Source organism: Lepisosteus oculatus, chromosome 8 (assembly GCF_040954835.1).
Source record: "Lepisosteus oculatus isolate fLepOcu1 chromosome 8, fLepOcu1.hap2, whole genome shotgun sequence".
Lineage (NCBI taxonomy): Eukaryota > Metazoa > Chordata > Actinopteri > Semionotiformes > Lepisosteidae > Lepisosteus > Lepisosteus oculatus.
This window is the reverse complement of record NC_090703.1, coordinates 14,458,027-14,483,491: the sequence shown is the minus strand read 5'-3', so window position 1 is coordinate 14,483,491 and position 25,465 is coordinate 14,458,027. Positions and strand designations below refer to the sequence as shown.

At 34.9% G+C, this 25,465-nt stretch overlaps 1 protein-coding gene across 1 annotated transcript in view; it reads right to left on the bottom strand.

Annotated features, from left to right (window-relative positions):
- Positions 1-1,076: 1,076 nt before the first annotated feature.
- cdin1 (CDAN1 interacting nuclease 1) overlaps positions 1,077-25,465 on the bottom strand; it is a 70,222-nt gene continuing 45,833 nt past the window's right edge. Inside the window, exon 11 of the mRNA XM_006632497.3 lies at positions 1,077-3,449. Within this exon, the coding sequence (XP_006632560.1) occupies positions 3,314-3,449 (136 nt within the window). The 3' untranslated portion in view covers positions 1,077-3,313. The remainder of the gene's footprint in view (positions 3,450-25,465) is intronic.

The following is a 25,465-nucleotide window of genomic DNA, read 5'->3' as shown; positions in this document are numbered from 1 at the left end:
GATAAATGGTTATGGAAAAGAGATGGATGGACAATATCTGTTATTCCACTTGGCATAGTAATTGGAAGCTAGCCCTCTTGATTCGACAAGATTCTCACTGAAATAGAAAAGACATTCACCCTTGCTTTGCAAGACATCTGTGTGTGGAATTCAATAAAGATTTAACAACATTAATAGTAAAACCAAATGGATCTTGGCAAAAAACCTGATAGGTTACACATGCACCATGTACAGTTTACTAAAGATGTCTTGTTGAATAAACCCCGTTCTGTTTTTAACAGAAATAGATGGATAAGGAATATACTGGTTTATTATCCCATGGTGCTATTAAGCAAGTCTTTAATGCAGTGTCAGTGAACTAATCCACTGCTGTTTGTACTTTCTGAGCTTAATTTAAATGTGAAGTGCTTCAAGGGTCTCTTGGCTTTGCTACCCGTACAAATGCTTTAGCATAACGATAATATACCTATATTATATGTGCAGCAGTTTCCTGCAACTAGAGAATATTAGTTCTATCAGGATCTAGAGGAGGAAACGCACAGTCTAGCTCTACCATATTTCAAAGTAAAACAAACACCCAAACACCATATATTTTACAAGCTGCTGATTAATGGAGGTATACTTCTCTGTCTGTGAAGGCCATTCTGCTGTTCCTTTCTAAATTAATAGTATACAAGCTGTGAGGATGATTATCGCGTTCGCATTCAGAGACATCAAGTACTCAAGACACAAATAAACATTTGGAAAGCTTTCTGAATCGCATTGTTCTGATAAGAACACTGCACCTTGATAGAGACAATAGAAAAACAGTCGGGAAAATAAAGAAATACTTAAAAAAACCTTTATGGAACAACTATTATATATGGCCTGGAAATCTCTTCTGCATCACAACTCCTTTGATCTCATTTTAAAATAGATTTATTTCATTAGCATTGTGTGCTGAAACTAATTTATAGTAGCTGACCTAAGCTACTCTTTGTGAAACAGCCATCTTAGAAACAATGGCAGGAAGGCTTAAAACACGAGAGGAACTGAATCTGCTGTTTACTGTTTTATTCATAATTACATTTTCCCACCTTAAAACTTTGTTTTTTTGACCATGAAAGAGCTATAAAATGATGTCTAAGCATTCCTGTAACATGCAATGAGGTAACATTTACTATGCACTGGGGGAAAGTTGCTTCGCTCCCGTATGGAAGGGCATGACCATGGAAAGCATGGGTTATCTCTGACCTCTGTGTAACCCAGGTCTTCATCTCAGGATCATGACTACATAGGAGTGGCTAAAGGTTAGAGGTTTAAACGTAACAAATCACGCAACAGTTTGCTGATATTTAAGCCTCCCTCCAGATGCACATGCCAGTGGCAGAGCAGTAATTTCTCCAGGATGAAAAATGAACTAGACAATCTAAGTCATTTTATTAAAATCACAGGCAACATATTAAAACTAAGGTTTCTGCATGACCCAGGGATCTTAACAGATTCCTTTAAACATTTTGTTGAACAGTTCCATTTCTGAATGTTCCCTTTGACTGATGTTGCATGGCTTGAAATATCAAGCCAAAATTGGATTATCATGAGTTATTCAATAGCTGTGTTCTGGTGGCACACAAAACATTCAATTGACCTTGTACAAGTGCATCCCTTTTTATTAGGAAATCATTTGACATTGGGTGACACTTTAATGTATGCGTTTTTCTTTTATGAGCACGCATTTAATACAACGGCTGTCTAATCAACACAAAAAATACAAAATTGCACTTGCTTGTTTGAAGCATCACAAACAGCTGGAATATTCCTCTTTTGGAACAACAGTATTCAATGGTGTGAAAACAGTTCTGAAATTCTATATGTCATTTTCCTTTATAATAAAGTTAAACTTTAAAAATGTACACTTTTAAAGAGATAATTACTGTGGATTTACACTGATTAACTCCACACCAGATATTAAGGTTAGTAAAAATTCTTGCACTCAGTTATGTGCATCATCACAGTCAATATAGCTGTATTTAAGCAGGGTGAAAATAATGAATGCTTTGCCAGGCAGGACTCAATACATTTTGGTCTAGAGAAATTTGGTGTTATTTTACACAACATGAAAAAATGACTTTCTGTTAACTCCAACTAGATATTCTGTTACTGTATAAAACTAAAAATTTTATTCTCATTGCAAAAATTTTTTTCATTCTTCTAAGAAGGACCCCCTGTGGCAGTCTATATATGCCACTGAAAACATCATTCAATTTTATGCTCACTTCTGCTCTCTGGCTTAGCAATGTTTATTCCATTAGCACTCACCAGAGACGGCCTCATAAAAGTAGTCCTGGCTGTAAAGTTATCATTCCAAGGAGTACAACATTGAAAAAAAATGCAGCTCTCAAAATTACTGATTCCATGTAAATTGGGTGTCATTTAGATTAAAGACTTATACAAAGAATAACTATTCAAAGGAAATTAAAGCTGTCTCAGGGAAATAAAAATAGGCTTTTAGGAATGGATATTAAAAGTTTACTTTCCATGCTAGCTACTACAAACCTGTAGACTAAATGCACATTTGTGTCATAGACCTAATGCCACATTTGTTGAACAGGGTTTACCACCTAGAAACTAAAGTACTGTGGTAATGAGATACACTGAAATATCCCACGGTATCATGGTTTTCAAACATGGAAGCAAAACCAGATCTCATAGAAAAACACAGCAAAAATAACGTGTGACCATCTTCCTAATTTCTGTCTCATGGGTATTAATATGCAAGTAACAATTGAATTTAAATTAATGTTCTTAACTGCTATTATAAAAACAAATGAAAACAGGCCATCTATTGGTAAAATCGGTCTATTTTTATGTTAACCTATAAAATTAAATATATCAAAATGACCACAAAATGAGAAATAACAGATCCGCTAAATCAGATAGGCAAAGTGGTGTGAGATCGAAAGGGAGGAGAAGGGGGGCAGAAAGCTCTGAAGCAAACTTTGAAAAGGCCACACCTTTGGTTTCTGGTGTTTGCCCCTTGTCAAGTAAGAAGAAAGAAGGAATTCGGAAGGAAGACAGATTATGACTATCTATAAACCATTCGACAGAGACAGAGCTGGTGATAATGAGTGGGATGTGTCTGTCAGTTTTGGCTGCTCACACAAGCATAGGGCTGAAGTTAAACAGAAACTCTGGGTATGTTTTTCTAAAACAGTATTAGCATGACCCTGGCCAGCAGGAGTTCATCTGAAGTTCAGGACAGATGTTTGCCAGTAGTTTGCACTGCAGGAAAGGAAAATTGCTTCCGGATTCACCCCTCTCTCCTCTTCCACCATTAGCTTTGGCCTGCACCGTGGCATAAAGTTACAATGTCTGTAGGGAAGCAGTCTTTAAGCAGGATGCCACGTTCACGATGACAATCGAGCTCTTCTATGAATCCATACCAGTAGATAACTAATCCAGGACCAAACCTGCAAGACAAAGAAAGCTTTTTAAATTCTCCTAGAGTAGGCAGGGCTGGGCCAAGTCAGTATTGGAATTGGAGACCGTATAAAAAAATCAGGTAGCTTGGGTGTCACTCTGCTCTGGATCAGAATTTCCCAACCAAAGACCCATTAAGGTGACAGGAGAGATAGAACTGTAGAGTGTTCTCTCATTCTTATGAGATGTTAAACCTAGACCCTAAATATTTTGCCATTGACTGTTCGTTAGACTTACAGGTGTTAACCCTGCTTTCCTAGCTCAACTCCACTCTGAGGAGTCTCAGGTTTTGCCTTAATTCAACCAGTGAAGTAAGTTCTATCACTTCTCCACCTGATCTGCTATACAGAGTGCCAGCTGGTGCATAGTTTCTGGTGTCACCCAGGTAGGAGATACACTTCAGTGGTAGATGAAGTGGGCCCCCTCTTATATAAGCCCTTTAGGACCCTTCAGAATTAAAAGAACGTAGATTAAAATAATTTGTTTACTTAGTTTTTTATCTTTGTTTGTCCTCCAGGAAGTATGATAGCTGAATAAGACATATCATCAGATAAGTAAATGAGATGTAATCCATAGGACATTACTTAACAATGTTTTGTTATTTAAAAAAAATAATTGTGGTTTTACTAAAGGTTCATGTCTTGCATAAGCATAAGTATTAGGACATGTTGGAATTTTCTTTGTAAAGTGTTTTCTGGGATTAATCAAGGTACACAGATTGGGACAAACTTGAAGTCTCAGGTAGAGTCTATTGAAGGTCCAAGCAACATGTTAATTTTTCATCCAGGTCTGCAAACCAAGTGGAATTCTGAACATATCACAAAAACAGCACAACCAGAAGGCTTTTTCACCTGTAATTTCACAACAGTTCATATATTTCATATGGGATTGTCAGATACAGATGGCTTAAAGGAGATAAATCTTTTCAGTCTAGAACAAAATAGACTGAATGATTTGATCCAAATGTGCCAAACCCCAAAGGGATGTAGTTAACCTAAGGCTCTATTTCGTACTCAGTACTAAAACAAGGGCATGGGGTTACAATTGGAAACTAAAAGGCAATTAAGAATGCAGAACAGGAAATGCTTCTTTATACAAAAAGTGGCAGGAGTTTGGAACAGGCTACCAAGCCTCTGGACTCTTGCAAGACACAGCTGGCCGAACTTTTGGATTCACTCAGCAACTCAACGACTAAAAGAGCAAGATGGTACAGATTGCTTTATCTCATTTGTAACCCTTGTTATGTTCTTATATCTTTATTTTGTTTACATCATAGATGGATTTGGAGGCAGAAAAGACAAAAATAAGGAAGAAAACAGCAAGTGGTATCAGAGAATACAACTCCAATTAAATGTTCAACACTAAACGTCCTCATTAACACTATAAATAATACATTCTACTTTTTAAGCAGGCGATTATCTGTTTAGGGAATTATTTGTGAGAAATGAATCACAGAAATGTGTCATTTAAAAGATTGGGCCCAGCACTTAAGCTTGTTCTATTTTTCTTGAAGAATGGACTACAGTGAATATTTTGCTAGTGAGCTATAATACAGAAGGTACAGCTGTCTAATTTGCACTGACACTTAAAGTACACTGACTCTGCATTGACTGCAATGTTATTTGCTTTAGCACTATAAATAACATAACACGCCAACTCTCAGGAACTGGGGATGAAAAGGAAAGCCCAGACAGCCAAGTTAAAGTGAACATATCTACTCAGTAGTATTTGTATAGCATGCTTTGAATTTCAAGGCTCACATCATACGTCTTGAAAAATGGGTGATGTTAACGTTTTAAGAAACATCCTAGCAATTAAACAGGTTATTGTAAGAAAAGTAACTTTGCCAGGTTACTTTCTGTCATCTAATAACCCATGTTAAAATCAGTGACGCTAGACTATCCTCCTGTGAAATGACATTTACATGTTTTTATACTTCAAATCTGATAAAGTAAATAAGCCTTTCAGAAGACTTTCTTAAAAAATAAAAATAACTGTCTCAACAATGTGATACAGCGTCCTTAGACAATAAATAGCATGGTTAAGTCCCACCAGACATTCTCAGGAAATAGCCCTGTGGACTATATAATCCATCAGGAAGTTCAGACTTTTAAACCGAGTTAATAAAAAAGCAGTGACAATCAAATAAAAAAAAGGATAAGCGTCATGATATGTTTTGCACACCAGCCTCATGAATACCTACTGAGACTACTTAATTAAACATCTTAACCAGTGGTGTCCCTCTGCAAGATTATCTTACCAAAAACATAAATTACAAACCCCACAGTAATAAAACAACAAAACGTCTTCTTTCAGCTGAGAATACAAAGTGGTACATACAACTGCATGTCTGCCTTACATTTTACAATAAATGATTTACAGTGCTGTATGTCTCAGCATACAAGCCAAAACTAACAGCCCAGAGAAGGCTGACAGATGCACAGCAAGTTCACTCTAAAGTCACACATAGCTGAACGGAATATTTAAAAAAAATATCTGAGGTTTTTCTTTTAGGTTCTCATACTTGAACACACAACTGGATCTACCACTATACTTTTTATGGAAATGTTATGAAAACAAAATCTAAACATTTACATAAGATATCTTTGGAGATTGTTTGAGCTCTGCTTTTTTATTTTTTTACATTGTGGATGAATGTGTAATACAAAAAGTAAGAGAGAGACTTTCCTTACCAAAGGCCGTAAAATATAAATCTACAGTAGAACAATACTTGATAATGGACATGGTGATAGTCATATAGAGGTCTGAGCTGTGAGCTGACACCTGACACAAATTAAAATTCAACTATTACATTAAAAGTACCAAAATAAGAGAATTCAGGTTTCATTTCCCTTTCAATAAGTTTGTCAAAATAAAAACACAAGAAAAGTAAGAATGGAAAAAGATCACTCAAAACATCCAGTTTTTTTTTTTAAAGAACCCAATACATCAGCTTCAACACCATGGCATATTCCAAACTCCTATACCTCCTTGTTTATAGAAGTGCCACTTGTTCTTAGATTTAAATGCCCATGCCCACAGTTTCTTCTCATGTCCTTTGGTTCATGTTTTATTCTTGATTCTAAGAAGTCTGCTGAATACTTGCATCAAGTATCCTTGTAGACGTCTTGTTCAGTTCTTATAGTAAGTCAGCGTAGGACATGCTATTAAGAATAATAAAATATACTACATGTACTATGTGAGAACAAAATACTGCAGCTAAGCAGAGTGCCCAGAAGACAATACTGTTACCAGAATAAAAAATGTTGATGCTATGAATATAAATATTTGAGCATTCATTTGTTGGGTGTCTTCAGTATTTCCTAGACAAACAATTCTGAAAAGCTTGATGTTTTGGTTGATTTTAAGGATAATGTGTGGGGGGAAATAACAACACAACCTTATTTTTCAAACTGAAACACGAGTAGATTAAAGGCAGCATTATTGACCCGAAAACACGTAAGGTACAGTATGTTGGATGTTATCGCAATAGGGTTCCAAAATATACACTCATTAAATGTAATAAGTACTTGCCTTCTTTTTTTTTAAGCAGGTGCCTGGTGGTTACACGGCAGCTTAATGATAGCACATCACTTTAAAACAAAACAAAAAGTAGGTATTTTGATAGTAAGCTGCTATTAGGTCTCCTTCACCCACACATAATCGCAGCATAATTAAATTACAAATTACAGGTCTGACAAGTGTTGACTATCCTGGTAACGGTCCCTCTCATAAAGTTCTCTAAAGTAGTATACTTTTCCCACTATTTCATGAAGTAAAGACATCTTCATGTGAAGCAAGACTGAGTTACACACATACACTTTTATAAGTACTTGCCGTTAGAGAAAGATGTAAGTGGTCCACTTGCATTTTTGGATCACTTGGAAGTGCAAATTCCTTAAATTTAAGGCTTTAACATACGGAAAGTACCCTTTCACTGTGTTTAAATAGATTTTGGTTTTCTCAGATTCATTCAGGAGAGTATCCCGAATCTTTCAAATTTGGTTTTCAAACACCACATTAGCTAGCAGGATTTGTACAGTGTTTCTAGGCAGGTGCTTTAATAAACAAAAATGCAAAAAATACTATTTGTTTGCAATTAACTGAGTTTAAAAAAAATCTCCTAGTCTTTTTTGCAAGAAGTTGAAAAATACTTGCATGTTCACTAAAGTTGGGTCTAAAATTTCATAAACCTAGTATAAGTAAATAACAGCTGTCCAAGGTGCGTTTAAACATTCTTTACTGAATTTTTATAAGTTTGACAAATGACAGCAAAATCACACCTACTAAAAATGTAAACTTATAGAAAAGCAAGGCATAATTTTATACGATTGGAAATACGATTTTGTAACAAAACAAAAGATTAAAGTGCCGCACCAAAGCATAAAGGGATTTATTTTCAACTCATTAAACTAGTAAGAGTAATACCATCTATTAAAAAAGACAAGTAAGACAACATATGAAAATATTAGTCTATGATATGCATCCCTTCACTAATGGTATTAGTTTGTTAAAATTAGTACTACATTAGATGACTCTAACCCTTTTATGTTTCTTTGAAGGACTCTGATAAAGGGCTCATTGTTCAATTTGTTATATATCAGAAAAAAGGGGAGCTGGTAAAGCTCTTATGAACATTTGTTGCTTGTAGATTTCTTTTATTTTCTTTTTAAGAAATATTATCTTCAAACTGTTTCTTATCCTGGGTGACAGAAATGTGAGACACACCACTGAGGGGTTAGGCTGGGGTCCTAGCACTCAAGGCTCTGGTCAGCTAATGCTACAATTAGGTGATTAATAGGTGTTTATTTTTAGGGTTTGAACTAGAAACATGTCTCATGGCCAGTGCAAGATGATATCTTGAAAAATCTGCAAGTGTCTTGCACGCTCCACAAGCCTTTTCTTCTTTGCTCCTGGGGATCTGGCCACAGTTCTTGGCATGCTTATAAAAAGTGCCAAAAAAAAGGATCACAAACAGGATATTTAGAAACTGATTCCACTAAAGGATACAGAAAGGGCAGCTACAGTTGGACAGGATAGGCCAAGAAACAACAGACTATAAACAAGCACATGTCAAGAACTGCTTTTTCATAAATAATACAAAAAAAGATTTTTCCAAGCAGCCAGTTATTAAAGTCACAACTCCTAATAATAGGTCCATCCTAAGGTTTTTTTTCCCACTAAAAAACTCATTAGGAAAGTAAAATATAAAAATAGTGGAGACATTACTGATAATCTTCAAACAATGAAGTCACTTGTATAATCACTACCATTACAACACAAAATATGGAAATTAAGATAAAAATGTTTTGCCGTGAATAATTCTTTCGGATATTATTTCCTTTGCGTCAATGAGATATTAAAACACTAAGCAAAGTAGTGATGCACTTAAGCTTCTCCCTGAATCCATGTGGTCCATGACATTTACTAGTAGCTAAGAACAACAGTAAGGCTTGTAAGATTAAAGGAAAAAACAGTTTGCTGAATGTACCTTCACAAGGAATATTATGGTTGTCCTACTTAAGTTTTTCAGTATTTGCCACAAGTAAGTGGTTGCTGTTAATCAGTGCTGAAAATAATGTTTGTTGAGCGGTGATAAATTTCACATTTAATTTAAATGCTGACTGGACTGCCCCCCTCCCCCCAAGATAAACTCCTTATTTCTCCAGATTCCTTGATGCTGAAACAAGACCTGTAAGATAGCCCTAATAAAATTAAATAAAACAATCACTTGAAAAAAGGCTGCATACACCATCTCCAAAGCGTGAAACCAAATTCTAGTTTAGAACCAACCTCAATTTCTTAATTGACACGTCTTTTGAACCTGTTCAGCATTCAACTCTACACATTCAATAACATCATGTGCAAATTTTGGCTTATTAGACGTACGGTGATATTCTTCAAATTAGTAGATGTTAGCTCACCCCAAGCTACAGCATGAGCTATACATGATTATAGTTCTGAAAAGGTTTTGCCAGAATGCAACACCTATCATGAACATTCTTCAAATTTCCGACAAGAGGGCCACTCATAGAAATATACCAGTTAATGGGAAGGAGCATTATCCCTCAATAAAGTGAATTTTGGACCAACAGATGCAGCATACTGTGAAACAACATTAACTCCTTATGGTACATCAGATGCTAAAGACAACACAATCTTTGAAGAAGATAACTCCTCTCAACACCATTACTCAGAGACCAAACTAGACCAACAGAGGACAATTGTCGGACATCACATGATACTTGACATATCCAATAATTGCTAATGGTCTGGCAAACAGTCGCATACTATGATGTAGATTTTGTGCATCCAGTTCCTGATGGTCTTGTCAAAACAAACATCTAGGGATTACCATGAGGTCCTGATACAAATCTGCACTATGTCCAGTGCTGGGACTACAACATGCCAAACATCTAGAGTTGTACTCTTGACGCCTTCTTGACAACTGTGGTTACTGTCTAAAAATACTGCCAGATTTTCTCAAATTCTAGCAATACTTCTTTCAGAAACAAGAACAGGTTTACTCCATGCTAAAAAGGGAAAAGAGAAACAACATTTCGGCTGTGGAGCTTTCTTCGGGTGACACACATGGAATAAATCTTTACTTGCTCCTGCTGATGCAGCTACCTACTTGAACTACTTCAATACTTCTTTTATATCTGCTGGTCAGAACTATTTTTTTTATCATAGTAACTAAAGTTTTGATACTGGATTTTGCAAAAGAATGTGATGCAAAATAAGGTCTATACATAATGCTCTTAAACGAAGACCTCACAACACTTTATCCTCAGACATCTGAGCATTACATCCTTCAGTGGTGTAAAGGTTTGAGTAATTCTAAACTATGTATTTGACCAAATGTATAACAAATATATTATTGTAAATTAAATATTAAAATAGTCATGCACAACATAATGTAATGTACATAATAATAAAGTATATTGTTTTACAATCATCACACGATGCAACATGATTTATGAAAGATGTTTTCAAGTCCTGAAGCCTTAATACAGAAGGTCTGCATTTAAGAAAACATATGCTAATAGGTTTAGAGGTAAACAAGTAGCTCTTAGACTAATTTAGAAACGAGCCATAGTCCAACACTCCTCAGGATGATAAATAGCCATCTCTCAAAGTAATCTTCAAAATAGCTAAGTGTTGGTGAAGCAGACCTTGGGAAGGGTCCAGGCTGACAGGATGTTGGTGTCAAGGGGATACAAGGTTCTTTGCCCTGTTATTGTGATCTACCAGCAGCCTTTCCAATAATTACTGGATCTCGAGGGACAAAACCAAATCCTCATAAACTGCCTACAATTTCTCTTTGCTTTACCTTGGTGAAACCTACACTAATCCCGTCTTTAACCCTGTCTGCCAATATGTTTTCAATTTGTTACAAGTCCTTTCTAACCCTGTCTTTAATCAACAACAGTTTTTACTGTAATATAATATAGCCCATGTGCTTCAGTAGTGATGTATCTAGTATTTCATACACTCAAAGAATGCAGCACTAAATGCACACAATTCAAAATACACAAACAACTAGGTAAGTTTCAAAATCTTTATGTACATGTTTGTATTTCTAGATTAGGACAAGGTGTACAACTGCAACAGTGACTGGCATGTGTGGGGCCAGAATTTTCTAAATAAAAATCCATGCATTTCAGATGGCAAAAACACTGACTTGTTATTTGAGTCTGCTTTTATATCCTATGAAAAGACGATACATTATGATAATGAAGTTAAAAGGCAAGAAACAATTTGGTACACAACACAAGGTATGTTCTCAATATTTCAAAATTATTGATAAAAATATAAGATCAAATGCAATGTTCTGATTATTTATTGTCTGGAAGTGCTACTAGGATTTTTGAAGGTAGTAGGAACTATTGCTTTCACTGAAAAACACAGGACTGGAAACCATCCAAGTCACTACATTTCAAAGTACACTGGTGTTACAATCACTAAATCAAGATGTCAACGCAGCGCACACTGCACTTTTGCTTGTAATCATATTGGTTACATCTATTCAAAGTACTTACCATATTGTTACGCCCTCTGCATCATTCCCTAACAAAATATATATATATACTAAATATATACTAAAAAAGGAATGGAGCACTTTGTAAAACTTTTTGAGAAATACATCTATTACTCTGCCATTTTAGATCTTCATGAACCATATGGTGGTAGCAGAAAATATAATTTACCACACAGACTTATGATTCAATGCTTAAATACGATCCTTTTAAGCATGTTTACTTAAGTCCACTACTTTAACAGGCTCTATGCTATACTTTGCTGGAAAACAGAATCTGCTTACTCTGCAATTTATTTTCACTCCTAAAGGTAATTTTAGCTTCAGGGAAGTGAATACGTTTCCATATCATGAAGTCATTCACAGAAGCCAAGTAGTTATACATCTGCTACTATAACATCAGTATGCGATTATGATTGGCAGTCTAATTAAATCTAAGCATTTAAATATTTTCCTACCAGTTACGTGTGTGATTTTTGTAATGTGCCAAACTATTTTGTGAGAGAAAAAAATGTATTTTAAATACTACTAATGATATTCGGATATAATGTGGTTCAGTTTTGCCATCAAGGTCAATTACAAGTTCAAAATGCCATGATTTCAAAAGCTGAAAATATCTTGCATTTCACCTATGACACCTTTAATCAGTTTTTCTTAGCTAATCATTTTCAACACCTAGAGACTAACGTTTAGAAAAAACACAAAAAACAAACAATCCTTTTTAATTATTTCGGTTTCAAACTGCTTTAAATAATTCACAGTTGTGAAGTTTAAAAAGCCATGCCGCGTTGTAGCATGAACTGTGCTGATAAATGTGGGGCTCATCGAATCAAAGCGCAGGGGAAAATACATTCCATCAGCTGACTGGCCTGACCCAGACTTTCCTGTATTTCACAGGGGTAAAACTGGAAAAAGAAATCAACTCCCACTGCTTCAAACAGTCAGGACCTTGTGCGTGCCAGGCTGGCATTCGAGATAAACAAACGAGCAAGAGTGCTCACACAAATCAATAACATGTGAACTTTACAAAGACGAGCCAGAGCCTGCAACTTTCGAAAGCAATGAGATCAGCTGTACAACAGTGCCCCGGGATATTTGAACAACTGTGGTTTGATACCATCAGCTATCACGGACATGGCCAATCTTTTTTGGATGATCTTTGGCAAATTAAATTTCATTGTAGTTTTTAAAATTTGTTACAAAAACAGAAGGTCCTTTAGCTATTTCAAGGGTGATTGAACCAGGGGAGGAGAAACCTTGTAGGTTCTGTGTCATTTAAAAGAAGGTTAGGATTTGCACAAGCATCATGAGCCCAAACAAAACTAATTAGTGAGTGGATCAAATTGGAAGCTAAATAGTCCAAAATGTAATAAAGGAATCAGTGCGTGACACCTAGGTCACTGAAACTGAAAACAGTATTCCTGCGGCAATCTGGTATTGATTTTTGCTTGTTTTGTACAAAGGGGAGCCTTTATGAGTTGTCAAACTGACAATTTAACCCCTTTTCACAAAACAAACAGAAGATCTCCTCCCTGACAGCACTCATCTGCTGTGAAAATGACATTCCAAAGTGCCTGACAATATGTTTAGATCAAGATGGGCTTATTGATATGCAACAGCCACCCACATTAGTCACACATTCCCAAGAAGGTATGTTACTGAGTCCCAATATTATGCTCTAGATTATAGTACTGTTTGCTGCATGGTATATTATAGGAATCTCCCCATAGAGAAACAAAAAAACATTCTTTGTGTGCAGCTGTTGCAGTGTTTGTAACAAAGAAGAAGAGAAACTTGTATGGAATGCAGGTAATCTTGCTAATTCTTTATGGATCTTTTTGTTAATATGGATTAAATTTTATATGCTGCACTGGCAACACATAAATTGTGTATTTTTAATAGTTCAGACAATACAACACAGTACAGTACTAACAAATCACTTGAATATTTTGGAAAAATTCCTGAAATATCTAGCTAAATAACACTATTTCAATCTAATTCATTTAATTTCTGTAGAATGGATTAAGTCCAGTCCTACCATTATAGTATATAATGATAATTATATTAAAATCTATTAAGATCGCAATAAATTATAATACATTTTTTAATTTCTTTTCTAGATTTCTCATTTCTACATTAGCCAAAGAAATAACCAGAGAAAGAGATAATTTAGTTCACATGCTGTTCAAATTGATTTGTTGTTTGATAAAGGCTTGTAAATCTGGGCCACTGTAACTGACCTACTGCTTTTGAGATTGTAAATTTGTGCAAATGATACTATTACATTTTCCTCCGTATATCAAATAGCTTGTGAGGTGTACATCAGCTATTATAACCTCACTAAATCTATTGACATCCTTTCAGTTTACCACAAATGTCCAATAATCACAATATATTCTCACAGTCTGGGGAGATTCTTCTTGCCAGCAATGTACATTAAAATAAATACAGTTAATTAACACTGGCTAATAATTTGCACAAATGTGTATATTGTATATTCCTATACTGTTGCCTAGCTTTTTCAAAACATATATATTTGGTTTAATTCCTATTGCAAGGTTTTCCCAGCCCTGATACTGGTGACCACAATGTCTACTGGATCTGCTGGTTTTCAATTATTTTTCAATTCAATTCTTAATTCAACTAATAATTTAAATAGTTATTTCTGTTTTCTGCTTGAAGGGAGTTTTCATGTTAAGTATACATTTGAAGGTAAATTAAAAGTAATAGTTCTACAACATAAAAAACAAAAAGTTCTAATTAGCAAATTCTTTGCTAAATCTGGTGTTTAATTAATAACCAAGAACTCAAAACCCTAATGAAACCCTAAAGACACTGAGGTCACAAAACCTTGAATCCCTGGTTTAACACAATGTAAGAATCTAGCATAAAAAATAATAGAAAAACACTCCTGATTTTAGTATGGAGGACTAAACATATCCTAAAGATCTGAACGGTGCTATCCACACAGTATAAAATACCATTTTTTATGTTATTTGTAATATATTAGATGGTAAGATTTTAGTTAATGCTAGAGAACAATGAGCAACCTTTCCACATTGAATCGCTTAATCAGATAAGAGGATCGTTTGCATTCGGTTAAAACAGAAAAAGCAGAGCAGGGGGAAATGATTACAGTACAAATATAAAGCAATGTGTTTCACTCTACAGGTGTAACAGTTATGTGATGTTTATTTGATCAGGAAGTGTTGTCTTAGCAATTTGTTGCCCGACATCCCTGCTCCTCTATAACCTCAGCCATTACTCCTGCTGTGTAAAACCATGGAAGAGATTAAGAAGGCAATGCTCCCAGTCAGGAGAGGTGAAGAATGGTACTGCAGAGCAAACCTCTAAAAGCTGGGCAGCCATTACCATGTAAGTGACCTATATGGAACTGCTCACCATAGTTCACATATTTATTGTCAGGTTCCAGCCTCTAGCTGTTCTCTGATAGCCCTAAATACTTGACAAACTGAAGCCCTTTCACTTTCCGTTCAAATTGCCTCATCTCTCTGTCAGAACGCCATGGGGGACTCCATTAGTTTTCCAAGTCCTTTCCCCCCACTGACAGTCATTTAGCCGGCTCCTTGTTGTGAAGGCTGTCCATGTCAAATTAGCCAAGGCCCCTATTGTCCTTATTACCGCTCGAAAAGCCATCATGAGTAATGCTACGGGGTCCCTCAGTTGTCACTAGTTGTCAGACAGAAAGGGAGTGTGGTTACATATAGCTGACAGGTAATTTTAATGTCTTCAATTATCCCAATTAGTCTTGTCATAAACAATTCGATAAATGTGCGCCAATGCAAACAGATAAACACACCAAGGTCTTTTGCTATTAATGACAAGAGTAATGAGTAAATCAGCGATATAATGGTCCATTCTTTGTTTCTTTACCAAGCTCAGCTGTGTGCTGGCAGCCCCTACCTGGTCAGCACAAATTGTACTATCTCCTTTCATTAGCTCATCACTTTGTGAGAATTTGAAAGGCCGTGACAAAATTCATTTAAGAAGAGAAAGAGCAGATTGCCTGAAGCAGGTGTTATAAGGGAGATAAAACAAAAGGGTTTTTTTCCTGGCCCTTCAGAATTGCAAAAGGGATTTATAAGAAAACTATTGTGGGTGAAACGTTTTAAAAAGAAATGAATAATGACAAGGATGGTGCATTAAACACCATGAAACTGGATAATGTTAACGGGTCTAAAGAAACAAATATTTTTTCACTATGACTAAATACTGCTTTAAAACCTGTTGTGTGAATGCTTTATGACAGGATGTGGCATTTGTTTTTAGTTTCTACTGCATAACATATTTTATCTACGTGAAGTGTCAGGACCATTCATTCCCTTTATAACTTGGCTTTTTATGTCTATGTGAGGCTTATGTATTTTGAAACAGCAGAATGCACATTTTCACTATGTAGAAAAATCCCACAAAGTTTTGCATGTTAGCAAAAAACAAAAAAAGCCATAAAGTCATTATACCAAAGACAACTTCAGTGCCTACAATTTAAACACTTAAGCCCACCCAATGAAAACAGCATACTGCTTGTAAACTTTCAGAATAATTTAAAACAAAACTGTGCAATTATAACGTCTGACAAACTAATCAAGAACACTTCAGATTAACAGGCATCAACGCAAGGTGTTGATTTCAAAACTGCCCTCAATATAAGAACAGTTCAGCATCTGACACTTCCCCATTATTTAGCACTACTCTTAAAGCTTTAGGTCTGCCGTGAATTTGGGAACCTGAGATCGTGTGACTGTTCTAAATAATTTGTGAAACATGAAAAACTGTCTGACTGTTAGTTAAGATCTCTCGTGCTCCCTGTCTCTTTTCCTGACCTCAGTCGAAAGAGATGGCTGGAACACCCGTCACTGGGAAGTTGTAATAGGAAATTGCTCTTGGCAACTATTTGTTCAAGCACCAGAATTATTTTTGTGCCAACACTAAGAACCCCATTGGAAAACAGGGCAGGTCTCCCTAATGAGTAATCTATTTCAGTGCAGTCTTGTCTGGGCATGACAGTTTACTGAGAGGCTTGAAAAACTCGTAATTACCAGTGTTACAGGGCAATTAATGCATATTACACTGCACCACTCATGGCGGCAACTGTCATTTTCTCAATAAAAATGAGTACTCTTCAGCTAAAGGTGACATTAATTGGGCCTTTAATGACTATGCAGAGGAGCTGAAGCCAAATATGAACAAAACAGCGATTCTGTGTCTGACTTCAGGATCGAGAAAATTGTACTAAAATGAGATTAATTGCTGTTTAGAAAAAAAAACTAAAAAGCTATTAAATTGTAGGGCTTGGGCACTGGGGTTGATGGTTGTGATGTTAATCCTTTTCCTCAATGCAGACAAATATCCAAGAATATTTCAAGCCAAAATTAAGGATAGATGGTGCAAACATATACAGTATACTTTGTATAATAACACAAAATGTAGATTTATATCCTATATCTTTAATGTCTGTGTATATATGAGTATATAAGTATATACAATTTATTTATATACAGACATGCATACAGAAATATATATAAACAACAGATATACTGTATGTATAGACATGTACAGTATATGCAATATGTGGAGAGAAAAAAGACTTGCAATAATTACATAAATGTTCAGGATTGAAAGGACATTATTATAGAACTACACACATCAGCAGTAAAGGTAAAAGTTTGTCTCCTTCTGGGGCTGCTTATTAAAACCTGTATGAGTGATTTTAGTATGGGATTGCCATTCATTCCTGTCAATCTGTATCAGGAGGTTCCAGATTTACTGGAATAGATCTACAGGAATTGACTGAGGATGAACACTTGCTCAATGAACGTTATTATGCCTTTGTGCTGAGCAGGCAATATGAGCCAGTGCACCGTTGGTCAGATGACAAGTGACATATGTGGGAAGAAATCACTCCTCCATAATGTTGAGCAATCAGGCAGATGTTACGATTTCTTCACAGCTCACAGGTCGTCTAAATTTCACCACCCAACACAAGACACAGACTGCTACATCTTCCAGCTGGTTCAATGGATAGAAACATGCCAAACACTACCCCAGTCAGAGAAAAGCGATTACCAAGAATGGAAAAACTGAATGTTCAACAGCAGGAACGGTGTAATAGGGATGAGGAGTAATATGCAAGCTGCTTACTGCTCTTTCGCCATATCAAACATATCGCATGCTGTCTGATGGTTCCTTGCAACAAACTGTCTTACTTGTGACAAATTGTCAAGGTTCAGCTTCCACTATCCACACCAGAGCAAAAAATTTGGCTCTTCTATGTGTGTTCAAGACATGCATGCAGGTTGACTTTTGGCTTTTATCCCCCAAAAGTATCTAGTGCTTAGTGAATTCTTGCAGACTTCTAACGCATTTCAGCTGGCCAGCAATATACTACGCACTTCAAAGACAATTCTTAAGAACATAGCTGTACATAAACTAAGGCTTACAGGGGCCAGTACAGTTTGTATATCCAGCAATGTAATTGGAAGCATCACATGTCTCAGAACATGTCCTTTGATAAATCTCAGGGGGTGTCTTTTTTCTTAAGATTCTATAAATGCGTAAACATTATCTACACATTCTATATATGTGTAGATTTCAGATGGATTGGTATTTTTCATTTTTCAGTACTACTTTTTAGGCTGTCACCATGCAGATGTAAAAAATTACGATAGTCTTAAAAGAACTTCAGGAGAAGATTAAGTCAAAATTAGAACTGCAAAATACCTTCAGTTTCAATGGCAGAAAATTCATAACACTATATATATGTATATATATAGTTAATGAATTACAAGTGCAAACTTTCCTCCCAACTACTGCAAATCAGGATATGAAATTCCCAAATTCAGTTTTAACTATGCTATTTAGAACAATTAACAAACAGGAGCACATTTTCTATTTAATAATAGAATTTTTATTTTTTAAGATTTTATAAGAACATAAAGGGGTTGTATTTTTTTCTTTACATCACATCAAGAACATGGTTTTATGTTAATTTAATAGGACTGGTTTACACCCATTCATTTAACAGTGATCCTTACAGCAGTTGTCTTCATAACTGACATTCATGTTTTTGCTGTCCACTTACCATGCAGAGCTTTAAGTAAAATTCTAACAGCAATTTTATACTTCCGGTAGTAACATCATATTCAAAGGAAACAGCAGAAATACTTGCAGAAACTCCCCATAAATAAAACTATAAAGCAGCTTGAGATTTTATGAATCATTACATATTTAAATGCATCGCTTCCTATCTTTTGGCCAGAAAAAAAATAAGCATAAACATAAACAGCATTCCTTTAACCTTACACATTGTCATGACTCTCATATCCGTGCTCTGTATAATACAAACCACTGTGGTATATAAACAAGCTACTGCAACTAGCAAAATACATAGCACTACAACTGAGACTTTTCTTGCTTTGAAAACTATAGATATGAAGGAAGATTGCCTTCTTAACATTGTTTGGATAAAATCTGACATGGGATCTATAAAGCATGTTGAAACTGATACATTAAATTTGTACAATACTTAAAAAAAGGAAAGTAAATTACATAGTTATTAGAATGGAATATTAGTACATTCTGAGTGTCAAGTTCATGATTTCTATCAATGCTATCACTCAAGCAATAAAAACATACTAATATAATTATAACTATCAACAGCTTTCATTGGACCTTTTATAATTTATACACCTCTGCAATGTTTTGGGGCTCCTGAATGAGCTCTCAATGTGAAACAGCCTTGGAAGCTTAGACAGGTTAGAATTAAATTAACATTTGAAGGATTAAACTTTTATTACATCACAGCTTCCGCCTCTGGTTTACCTTCATTAAAGCTAAAGTACATAAAACACTGTACCCTGATCATGGGCACATAAGCATATTGAGTAATCATCTTATCTGGAAAAGCAAATCTGGATAATGGTTACAGACAAGCTATGACAAAACCACTAAATCTAGGCTGTCAAACATAATTTATAATGTATATTTCTCCCTTTTTTCTGTTAAAACAGTAATTATGAAAACCAAAGCGATATGGGTGAGTGTTTATGGCTTCCCATTAAAAGTCTGGCTCAGAGCACTTTGTGTTTAACTTTAGGTTAAAGAAAATCATGTGGAGATCTCTGTGCGATGGCCTGGTGACTTTATATCCTCTTGTCAAACCTCTGCAGTTTTATTTGTAGTGATACATGCAGGAGAAGGTTGGAGGTTAAAGTTGATAGGAGGGCCAACAGGAAAATCAACCAAACACTTTCAGAAGATTACAGCGTTTAGCATATTAGGACCTTTCGGCAGTTTTCTCTAACTTTGAAAGTCTATTTTTCAAGCACTGAAGCAAGCTTTAAAAGGTAGCCCAAACATTAGATCAAAAGTCGCAATTAGGTGACCCTTTATTCCAAAGTCAATAGAGTAAAAGTCTAAGTTTCAAAACACTGATTAAAATATCTTTTTACCCTTTGATTTGAAATGGCTTTTGACAAGGCTGGTAATATTTCATCTAAAAATACTATGTAACATTGAAATCGGCAATTTTCATTTTGATGTTTGTTTTTACTATGGCTGCATATTTTCATATGATTCCAGTAATAGAAACATTATATTTCTGTTTTTAAAAGAATATTTTTTTGTCATTGTGCCTTGGTAACATATTTTGTATTATTAGAAACTAATTATATATTGAGAGCAGGTAGACTATTTTCTGATAATCATATTGTACCTGAGTGCTTTGAAATCATTATAGCACAGACAACTAATGGCTTGCATTATTACAAACATGTTCCATTCCATTAGTTTTTTGGACTTTTTCATATTATTTTATATTATTTCCTAAATGTCACAAATTCCAACCCACTATAGTCTCTTCATCAGTTATTCAATAACTCTCAACTCCGAAACTCTTTTACTTTTTAAAGTACTACGACACTAGAAAGGAAGAAGTATGGACAATGGCCATCACATTTTCCTTTAAATCAGGAATTATTATAATATGATTTTAATTAATGGTGCATTATAACAGAAACCAATAAAGAAGTTTAATGTTGATTTGACTTCTATTTCTTTTTTTTGTCAAATTACTCCAAAGGTTCTGGATATTACACTTAGAAGTCAGACTTCCAATTAGAATACCTCAGGGAAAAAAGTTCAGTCTAAACAATTTACCCAGAAAATGATGTCAATGTAATTCTCATGTAATAGTTTTCACATTCATTTTCGTTTAAAAAGAATCTTAAGTCATTCCAGAAACGGGAAACAAAAACATTTATAAATATCTACACTATAATTGAAGCAGCACATTTTGCAAATCGTTTCCATATAACATACTCTATTTCTTTTTCTACTACACCTAACTTAGCTATGCTAATAACAATACAAAAACAGGTTGGCCATTTTAAAGGTAGATCAATCATGGATGAAAAGAATGATTAATATGCATACTTCTACATAACATACACAGTTAATAAAGTAAAACAAAGAAGTAGGAAAAACCACCTCTGATACTGTATTTTATTCTCACTGTTGATGGATTTTTGCACACCAATTATTTTCTTCTCTCAGAAGTCTTATCTTATTTACAGATCGCCTGGAGCACAAATGAAAATACAGTGAGCCCAGGTTCCATTTCTACTTAGTAATGTGTAAAAAAACACATTCTCTCTAAACCTCAATAGCTGTATTTCATATACCTTTGTACAAAATCAATTTTGTAAGGCTGATTTCCTGGGAAATGCAATACTTGTATGGCAAACAAATATTACTTTAGATTCTATCCAGACAGGTGCAAAAACAATATTGAATAAAATGCAGAGACATTTGCAGAGGTGGACAGGTTTAGCTAGAAAAGGTCTAAATGAGAAAAGGCCCCACCTATATCTTTCACCATATTCCTAACATTCAGCGACACTATTAAAAGAGCCATTAAAAAAACAATTCTAAAGTTTTCTAATCCCTTTTAAAATGGATTAATGAGAACTATAACATCCATCTGTAAGGTAATATTAATTAGAATATATGGTAGACAGTAGGGAAAAACACAGTGATAGTATAGCAAAATGACATTCAGTTATAGTCCACCATTTATCAAGAGGTTTAGATTTGCAGCAAATGTTTCACACTAATCATTAATATATGTGAAACTGCTTAAACAGAGAATTGGTAGTTGACCTAAAAGATATCATACATTAGTTAGAATTGATTACTTAAATCAAAGGTCAGAGCTCCATTTCTATATTCTCACATGTGTTTGATTATCTCACCAATAGCTATGAAAGCAAAAATGTTTTAGGTATCATGCAATCAAGGAACTAAAAAGAAACCTGATCCTAAAGCCAGAGATTTAAGGTAGTACTAGAATTAAGCATATTTGTCTGTTAATCTTTTCAACAAATGGCAAACCAAAGTGAAAATATTTAAATCCTTAAAAATTACATACAAGAAAAGGATCAACATGAAATAGTTTTATCATAAAAATACGCTGATCATGCTAAAGGGAAATGTGTACTTTTTCTCATTCCCAAACACATGAATAGTTATAAATGAGGAATCAAAAATATTTTAGGAATTGCAGTTTGGGAACAGCTGGCAGACGAATGACACTGCAATATATTGAAGGTCTGAATATTTTACATTCTAATACCAACAAAACAAAAAAAATATAAAAAAAATAAAAGGCACACAAAAAATCATCATTATACTGATGTATATTCTCCAAATGCACATTATCTGTCCTCCTCCCCTGGTAAAAATCTTCTAAAGGAGAACTTACAAGTCCTTGCCCTATACATCTGGTTCTAGATTATGACAACAAAGTGGCCAGTGTAATTGATGGCTGTGCAGAGAGGTGAAGGCAAACAGAGCTAACAAAAACCTCCACAGGAAAGGACAAGGTTGAGCAAGGGACACCAGCTCTAAAAGAAGAATAAGTCAGGGATATTTATAAACAACTACTTATCACTTCCATCAACCACCTAGCCAAGAGCAATACACCTCGATGGACCATGATGTGATTCCATTAATTAGACATGAAGGTGTACTTTGACCAAGTGATGCACAAAATAAATGGAATTGTGCCAAAAATCAGAGATCATTAATAAATCTGGCTTTTTCTCAAAAATAAAATTACTTTTCAGTCATTTTTTGCATTACTTGACAACTTCTAAATATACAAATTTCTACCGTAGCTCCTACTTTAACGAACCCAGTGCATGTACAAGTGGGTGTTTATCTCTCTTTATATATACTTTATACGCATCGTGATCTTAGCCCATCAAGCTTTATGTATTTAAAGATTGTTTGATATTAGATAAGATCGTTACATTATGCGTATGACTGTTGGCCTTGTTGCTCTGTGAAACACAAAACAATATTTAATGTTGAATTCAACTAGGAAAAGCATTTTTTGTTATACAAAACTGGAAAACAATTCCTTAAAAGCACGAAATGGCATAAACCGAAGTAAAATATGCATTCTCCCATCCCATTTAGAGGGTTTTCAAGTATGATTCTTTAAATCAGCGTAATCGGTATGTTGGTTGATATAAGAACAAAAGAATAGATTTTTTTTCCATTCAATTTACCATATTTTAGCTCTAAAGCCTTTAGGGGCCAAAAGTGGGGGGCCTGCATTTTATTACTCTTGACAGTCATCTACATCATGCTCGATTGCCTTCTTTAGCCTTTAGTGTGCAATTGAAGGATCATCTGCTAAGAGACTTGTGCTTTTGCTTGCCTCCTTCCCTGTAATTAAGGCATTTAATACATTTCACTCTCGGATGTTATAAAAGTGAACTGTGAAGGTACATGAAATGAGCCACTTAAGAGTTTAAGCTTAGAGTCTTTATCCATTCATCAAACAACTTTCTTCTCTTGATAGTTTTTAATAAAATGTAAGTAGGACGTTCCAAGAATCATTAAATGAAAGTGTGAGATGCATCCATTTAGCTGGGTTTAGAGGATTTTATCATCTAACCCATTACTTACAGTCCAGCTTTCACAGAAAGTCTGATTAACTGTTGCACAATGGAAAAGTTGATAAAACACAATTTCATATCCTCCACCAAAATTTCATTAGCTTCATAATGAATATATATATAAAAAAAACATGCAATCGAGAACTTGGCTTTTAGCCAAATTGTGGCTAAAATGATATAAAACAATGTTTTATTAAAACTTAAATGTTTAAAATGCTAGCAGGTAAAATGGTTTTAATACACAGGGAAAACTGAAACATTTGTAATTAAGGGGTTCCAATATTAAAGCAGGTCCTTATGCTGATGGATACTTAGAGCCTAGTTTCTGGATCTTTGCATTTATTAAATTGAAGTTAAATGTTAAAAATCTCTGATTTACCAAGGCTTAAAATGTTCTTCAATAATTAACATTGAAGGTACTGTTTTGAAAAACAAAGAACGATAGAATACAAAAACAATACAAATGAAGAAGAACGGGTTACATTTTTACTCGTAAAAAGATGCTTTGATGTTTAAGAAGGTATTGTTTATATAAATAAAAAATAAACTCATGCTAACAATCCATACATATTTACAATAACAGAAAAAGTCCATGTATGCATGATTTATCTTTTTTCAGTACACTTACACTATTTGTCAGAGGGCTATCTTTCTGTCAGGAAAATAATACGATACATCTATCGCCACATTCAGGGTGTTTGAATTTCTTTGGGTAAAAGCAAACACATATTCAAAAACATTTCACCCATCAAAGTTATTCTGTTATGGTGGGTTTTACAAAAAGCCATTTTAATAAAATCCTACTGCTTTGGGTGCCCCTAGACAGGATCTTGCACAAATGACAAATGTTGCTGACTTCTGCCTCAAATGAAACCCGGAAGGTCATCACTGAGAAAACAGAGCACCACAAGTCTGACGACATAAATCTTGAAAGCTGACAAAAAAATGTAAGTTAATTTTTAAAAGTTCCGTAACAAAACAGGAATTCATTCGAAAGGCATGCAGTGCCTCTATTTTCTTTAGGGAATCTTTCCATTTTCAACTGTCAGATACAGACGTAAAAAAAATGCTAGTTGCCTTTATTTTGCATTGTTAATTTTAAATAGTATTTTTGTGTCAAAGTCGTTTTTAACTTCACAGTTTCAGGGAGAATTTCTTTAATGCATGCATGCAAACCAAATAAAAAGCAATGGAAGCTTAGCAAAAGATAAATCCTCAGGCAGAAGAAACTTAAAGTGAATGGATTATAAAAGAGTATTAAAATAGCAATAATAATATTTAAAGGTACACATCATATAGCATGCATTACATGAGCATAGTGTGTAAAACTGTGAAGTAATACTTTTCATAGGAAAGTGCACATGTACTTTTAAGTAAAAGGAATTGTCAATCTCTTAAGGTAAAGAAATACAATTAAAATTTTGCCAATTTGAAAATGTGATGAAAATTACCTTAAAATAATATATGTACAGTAATACATATAGTGGACATGGAAAAAAGGAAAACCTCTTGGGTAATCAAGGGCTTCCACACAGGTGTGACTCATGTGTTAATTAAGCAAATAATGTTCCAGCATGTTTAGGGTGAAGCATACAGTATAAATACTGGAGAGGCCTGTTTGTCTATAATTATAGCTAGTATGGCAGCAAAAATAAACCTCAGTAACTTGGAAAGAATGATGATTGGATTGTTGCAGTGTGTTTGGCAGCAGTATCACTGACCCAAGACAGACCAACTTGCTGATGTTTCATGAGCAACGGTGGTTAATGTGATGTTAACATGGAACTCCAAGGGAAAGACATTGGCAAAAGGCACCAGTGGGCAGAAGCACATACTCCAACATTGCGATATCTGTGCTTTAATTCCAAGTGCAAGGCAAAACAGGTGAACAACAACAGACCAATTTACTGCAAATTGAAACCCAGGGCTTGAGCAGAAAGATGAACCACAAACAGTCTGTGGAGAACTCCACAGAACAAGATAC